General features: G+C 37.8%; 1 protein-coding gene across 1 annotated transcript in view; it reads right to left on the bottom strand.

Annotated features, from left to right (window-relative positions):
- BIVM (basic, immunoglobulin-like variable motif containing) overlaps nucleotides 1-7154 on the bottom strand; it is a 53928-nt gene that overhangs the window by 10201 nt on the left and 36573 nt on the right. Inside the window, exon 8 of the mRNA XM_012644455.1 lies at nucleotides 762-894. Within this exon, the coding sequence (XP_012499909.1) occupies nucleotides 762-894 (133 nt within the window). The remainder of the gene's footprint in view (nucleotides 1-761; nucleotides 895-7154) is intronic.

Here is a 7154-nt window from a genome sequence, read left to right as displayed (position 1 = left end):
TGCCTCAGCTCCCAAGTAGCTGGGACTACAGGCATGCGCCACCATGCCCAGCTAATTTTTTAAAAATTTTTTTTGTAGAGACAGGGGTCTCACTATTGCTCAAACTCCTGGGCTCATGCGATCCTCCCACCTTGGCCTCCCAAAGCCCTAAGATTACAGGCATGAGCCACCACATCCAGCCAAGATATATAGTTAATAAAATATAATAGAAATGTTGGATTAAGCAAAGAAAGAAACAAATATAACCATGAAGGTAATAAAGTTCCTGACATTAGAAATAAAAATTGTCTCTGAGCTTCCTTGCAACCAGGACAAAGTGAGGACCCAGATAAATTCCATGTTTTTCACTATAAGAAAAAAAGATGCTTTTTAATTTACTTGGTTGTAACAGTCTTGACATTGGATTCTGTACTACATTATTCAAGGGAGACACTAGATGAGACACTGAGACATAATCTGGAAAGTCTTTTCCAACTGTTTTATAATATAATAAATGTAACAGTGACTTTTCAAATGGCTTTCTGTTGTAATGACTGAACACCAGTATCTAAGTTGATATTTGTTAAAGTACTATTAAATAAATGAAATCCTGCAAAAGAATAAATGATAATGTTTACAGAATAGTCTAATGATGTCAGGAAAGTAGATCACCAAGCCTTGCAATTTCAAAGAGACTTAGAATATCTCTTAATGTTTCTTAAAATGCTTTTTAGAATACATTTTCCTGGTGAAGTATCCACATACAACATGCAAATGCTTACCTGAATGCTTTATTAGCTTTAACAGGGGTTGCTTCGAAGCCAATTGGACAAAAATAATGATTTTGACAATGATAGATAAAAGCCAGCGATTCATCTTTCAATCCACGCGTTAACTTTGACAAGGCCCCCGAAGCTACAAAGAACAGAACCAAACAAACAACTGAGGGCTAAAAAAGCAACATCCATGCTTCACACAAAGGACTAGTTAAAGACTGAAAGACAGGAAGACATTACTTGGAACACACTGACACTGCTTTGGGGGGAATGAGAAGCTATTGATAGGTACCAAAAATATTAATGAATTTATTTTCAGTTTTACCCTTTAAACTGAAAATCAGATAAACTCATTAGCAAACTAAAAAACTGAAATATGTCCTTGCTCATCAAAATCTTGTGATACACACAGTTGTCTATGAAATTTAATTACTATATAAAGCCTAGTGCCCAGTGTATATAGCAATGGTCTCAACTTTTCTGGTTGCACACATCCAATGCAAGATGCAAGTTTACCCAGTCGCTAAATATTTCTGAATAAGTGTGCCCAACATAAGCACATTTGTTTATAAACTATATACATATACTACTGTACTAATATATCTTTATAAAAGATATACCAAAAGAAGTAATTTTAAATTAGATTACAATGTAAACATGCTAATATGTATGTAGCATGTACATCCCAATTTAAAGACTACTGATGTATATGGATAAATATAAACTCTAGATAATAAATAAGTCCCAAAAATGCAAACTTCCACCACTAACACACACTTTAATCTTTCCACTAAAGTGACAGAGACTAGAGGAGCAGCTTTCACAAGCCAAGTGATGAGATAACATCTCTACACAGACATGCTAGTAGTACCACCATGACCTCTTATAGCCACTCTTCCTTTATATTTTCCATAACTATATTATCACAGTCAAGAATTTCAAAAATATTACCAGAATAAACAAGTTTTTATCAGCACTTGGTACTCAAAACCATTAACTGAGGTTTCATTAACTTGCATCTCCCAGAAGAAACTAAATTATTCATTATCAAATAGCCCATTAAAACTGAAAATCCTAAAAATAGTTGAAGTAGATAAAAGCCTGCCGCCCACATTTTCAGTGATCGACTTTCTGGCCACCAAAATAGCTGAAGACCACAAAGCACAGCAGGGCAATGGCTGCAGCAGAGAGAGGGAGGTGGGCCCCTGCCCTGCAACAATTTGTGGTGCCCGTGAAGACAATAACATTTCTAGCTTAAACTGTTTCTCCAAGGTTTCACCTAGATCTCCTGCATAGATTTGTACTTTACCGCCTAACACCAGGGCATCCCTGAACAGCTGGGGGACCCTGTCTACTAAAATCTCTATTTCATAACGACAAATGGTAAATATGTCTTTCTGTACTTTTGGATGAGTTCCCCGGATAATTTAAAAACTAACACCCCAGGGGCAGCTCTATATATAGAATTTTAAGAACTAAAATTCAAAAGACAGTCAATATTTCATTTTCATAATTGAACTTGATTGCAGAGAAGTTTTGGGATAGCGAACAAATGTAAATGTGTGGATTTAGACTCCCCATAAGTTCAATAATTATAAAAGATGTTTTACACATAATTGATTTTTTTAAAAATTCTTTTAAAATTGTGAAACTGCCAAATAAAAAGTTGTCTCAGGCTTGGCGCAGTGACTCACACCTGTAATCCTAGCACTCTGGAAGGCCAAGGCTGGAGTATCGCTTGAGCTCAGGAGTTTGAGACTAGCCTGAGCAAGAGCAAGAACCCATCTCTACTAAAAATAGAAAAAAACTAGCCAGGTGTGATGGCGCATGCCTGTAGTCCTAGCTACTTGGGAGGCTGAGGCAGGAGGATTGCTTGAGCCCAGGAGTTTGAGGTTGCTGTGAGCTAGGCTGATGCCATGGCACTCTAGCCTAGGCAACAGAGTGAGATTCTGTCTCAAAAAAATAAAAAAAGTTGTTCCAAATAATTGGAACTTTTAATAAGAGAACTTTTATTATGAATTTTTAATGGAAATCATTAGATATTGCATGTTTCCTCCTAAGTCAAATGTAATACAAAACTTCTTTAGTCTGACTATGAATAGTAATTACTTCAATGTCCTGGAATATATTCAGGATTCCAGGGGCAAATGAGATAGGTAAGAAAGTCTGCTCTCATTAATATGTACATTGTTTTGTCTGCTACGAACACTCTTTTACCATGTCCAAGTTTTCTGGAAGACATGAGGTGGTTTTTCTTCTGTAGAGTAATGTTTATGGGCTTATGATATATTATTATATATGATATATATAATATCTACATATGAATATATAATATATAGAGATCATAATGTGTATATTATCATATATATTATTATAATGTTTACGGGCTTATGATACTCAGGGATGTCTTTTCTCCTTACTTCAAGGCACATAATAGCATTCTGACTGATTTAGATTAGGTATCAGAAAACTTTTTCCTAAAGGGCCAGATAGTAAACATTTTAGGCTGTGGGTCATAGGCACTACTCATACTACCCAACTCTGCCATTGCAGCATGAAAGCAGTAGCCGTAGGCAGCATGTAAGCAAAGGGATATGGCTATGTTTGAATAAAACTTTATTTACAAAACAGGCCCTTGGCTCATTGATGGTAGTTTGCCAATCTCTAATTTAGATTGATAATTTTCAAACCTTTTTTGACACAGAGCTCCTTCTGCAAAGAAAATCTACATGGCAAGCTAGTTCATAAAAAGGGGTCAAAGCAGAGCTGCTGTGGCCAAAAAAGAGGTAGGGAATCTAGCTGTCCACCCGCCTCCTCCATGAGCCCATGAGGCACTTCTGTACAATCCTTCGGACTCAACTGAGCACAATTTAAAAATCACTGAATTTCCTATCAATGGAAAACCCAGCCCTTGAAAAAGAGGTTGGATACTTCTCTTTAAAAAGACTATAGCAGTATTCTCAAACTTAAGAATGAAGAGTAGGTGCCAATACCCACCCTCAGAGTGTCTGACCCAGCAGGTCTAGGGCAGGGACCAAGAATTTGCATTTCTAGCAGGTTGCCAGGTGGTGCTATTGTCGGCTATTTTGAAAGCCACTGGTATAGAGTTAAGAGGAAAATGTAACACAATTCATGAGCACCTAGTAACTATATCAGATATTGCAGAGAAACAAAAAACAAGTAATTCACAGTACCTCAAGGTGCTCTAGTAGGGAAGATGAAACAAATAACTTTAATATAAGGTAGAATAAGACAGTGCCACAAAGGGGGTATAGAATTCAAAGGAGAGAGAACACATCAGGTTTGAGGAATCAAGAAAGGGTAGCATTCAAGATGGAACTTAACGAAGTGGCAAGATTTCAACAATCTAGACAAAGGAAAGAGCATGAGGAAAAAACAAAACCACCGGAAAGGAAGGGATATAATCAGGGAACAGCACGTCATATAGTTTGGAATATCAGGTATGATGGTACAGAGAAGCCTACCGTAGGGCACCCCCACAATTTCAGGACAAAGTCAGAAAAAGATCACTCTCTGAAATAAAAGACAGTAAATACAGAATTTAACACATTAAGGCAGTCATCCAAGAAAGTAATTCTGTGTATGAGAAGACATATAAATGTATTACTGATGGAAGCAACATTCAGAATGAAGTTCAATCTGTACTTGAAGCTATCTAAAAATCTGAAACTTAAGTGACAAAGCAAGCATGACCAAATGCAGAGCCCTGATTCATACAGTGTAGAGAAAGGAAAACAAAGCTATGGGAATCAGCTTGCCTGTGGCACTGTTGAGAGGAAATGTCCTGAGCGGCCAATGAGAGGATTATGGTCCATTTGGTATTATACAGAATGTCCCAAAAGTTGCTATACATAGGGAAAGTGTAAATTGTAGTGAAATGTACCTTTATTTTTAAAAGGTACATTTCATTACAAAATTTTTTCTTTGTATGTAGGCTTTTGGTACACCCTGTATTTATCACTTTAAGTTAATACATTGACATTCTGACATTCTTTGAATTTGTTTATTATAAGCTTGTCCTGTAGAGCTTGATCATCTGTAGAGGACCTCTAGACAACTCTAGAAGAACACACTAGAATGTATTTTTACACCTTCAAAAATGAGAACAGCTTCAGAAACTATAATAAGTAATCAAGCAACCTAACATCACCCTGCAAGGCCCTTCCCCCCTTGACACCTCCCTGGTCCATGGAGGACAGGAGGGGAAGGCCACTCTATATTGGCTTGGGATGATACTAAGGGGGTTACACTTTAAGCAAGCATTAGGGAGCTTCTGCAGAGCTCCCTAATAGCAATGCACATTAAAGAGGGTTATCTGGCATTGTGTGTAACATGAATTGGAGAAACCCAGCGGTGAGCAAAGCAGAATAGTAATGCACTGTCCCCCTGAGACATGCTGAGGTGGTACAGTAAGTGGGTAGCAATGGTCGTGGTGAAGGTACATGTGAGTTATGCAGGAATGAGACAGACGTAGATAGTCTCTGTTAAGAAAAAGTGATGAACTGCAATACTCACCAGAAGAAAAAAATTAAATATATGAACATAAGTATAATCTTCAAGCTAGCTGATGAAAAAAAAATGAATCTGGACTTTCCTGGCACAAATGTTGGTGGCTAAGTAAACCAATACTTTGAAGTTATATGAAGGGATAGCTAATGTTGCCAACTTTTAGCACAAATTTCATTGTGACTAATTATATCTCTGAAAAAAATACTTTAACTCATATTAACAGGTAAATTTCATCAAAATCCCTTGACTTTTTTTTTATTCTATGAATGGTCTCAGTTTACAGGTGGAAATGAGCATGTCAGCAAACACTGGGGAGTGACTAAATCCAGGAAGTGTGGTCCCCAGGAAAACGTAAAGCCCATGGTGAACAACAAGCCTAATAGTCCTTAAAAAATAATTTAAACAAAAGGAGAAGAGACATTTCAAAGCATTTTTAAACAAGCAGCACCAACTGACAATGTTTTTCACCACTAAACATCCCAGAGAGAAATGAGGGGGCCTACTTCTGCAACTCTTTCTTCTACCAGAGAGAACAGAAAAGACATTTGCTTTACACATTTACCTCTCCTCTCCCTGAATACAATCAGAACTTACAGGGTAGCACGTGTGAGGTCGTGGGCATCATATATAGAATCAAAGGGCGATTCAGGACAGTCCCTGTGGTCAAAGAGCCGGACATTCACATTAAATAGATGAAACATAACAAAGGGTAGCATATACGTAATGCCAAATGATAGATGCAAATTGTTGCTCCATAGATTACTATTGCCATATTAGAGACAGAAATGATCTCAGGAGTTTTGCAGGGCTCTGCCCTGAAGGATTATGTGAACGTGTTAGTTTGCATATCAAAAGCTGCCTCCCCTCAGGAGGGCATCTCAAAGGTCAGTAGCAGCTGCTTTCCAAGGTGATGCTGCAGTCTCAAACCTGTGGTTTTCGCCTGCTTTGAACAACAAAGCAGGTTTGCATGGAGCCACGGGATGAGAGCTGATCAAAGAGTGCCCGCCTGAGAGACAGACACCTGTGGCTAAATGCAGTTAGCCCAAGGGACAGTTCCTGCTTGACTCCTGACTACCTGTCTCCATCCACAATAACTAGATAAAGAAATATGGAGCCACTATATCTCTGTTTAACCCTTCTGTTAAGTGATAGCTTTATCTTAGAACTTATAAGTTTGGCTTTGAAAGATTTTGTAACTGTTCACGTAGATAGAGTTAATTAAGGGATCTATAGAAGCCTTTTGGAAGACTTTTAACCTAAAAGGAACCACCTTTTATTATGTAAATCTGTTGCCCCTGGCAACCGATCACTATACCTATAAATACTGATGTGAAATTTCACTCGTGGCCTCACAATTCACGGAAATACTGTGAGGTCTCCTGAGCCCTGCTTTATAAATCTATATCTATAAAACTGTATCTTCGTCTCTGTGTATTCTTTTATTTCTATATTCTATTATTTTCTATTTTCTATTATTTCTTTATCCTTTGCGACGACCCCTGCCTAAGGGTCCCGATTTTTTGCTGGGAGCGTAGCTAACTCCCCGCAGCAAATAATCAGTACTACAGAAATTAAGAGGATTCCAGGGCTAAAGTCGCCAGTGAACACTTTGGAGATAGAGCAGAGCTTGAGTGGGACCCCTGATTAGTGAAGCGCAAGACAAGAAAATCCCAGGGGAAGTAGACAGATCTATTATCCTTCTGGAAAAACACACAGAATAGGAAACAGTGAGGAGTCAAATATTCTGAAAGGACAATGAAAGTAGGAACAAATTTGAAAAATAAATTATTAAAATCTACTGGAAGAAATTGCAGCAACCATACCATCCCCTGATCAAAAAAAAAAAAAATTAAACAAGGAAAATAGGTA

The sequence above is a fragment of the Propithecus coquereli genome, unplaced genomic scaffold (assembly GCF_000956105.1).
Source record: "Propithecus coquereli isolate 6110/MARCELLA unplaced genomic scaffold, Pcoq_1.0 Scaffold212, whole genome shotgun sequence".
NCBI classification, from domain to species: Eukaryota; Metazoa; Chordata; class Mammalia; order Primates; family Indriidae; genus Propithecus; species Propithecus coquereli.
The sequence above is the reverse complement of the archived record's forward strand: the minus strand, read 5'-3'. Positions and strand labels throughout refer to the sequence as shown.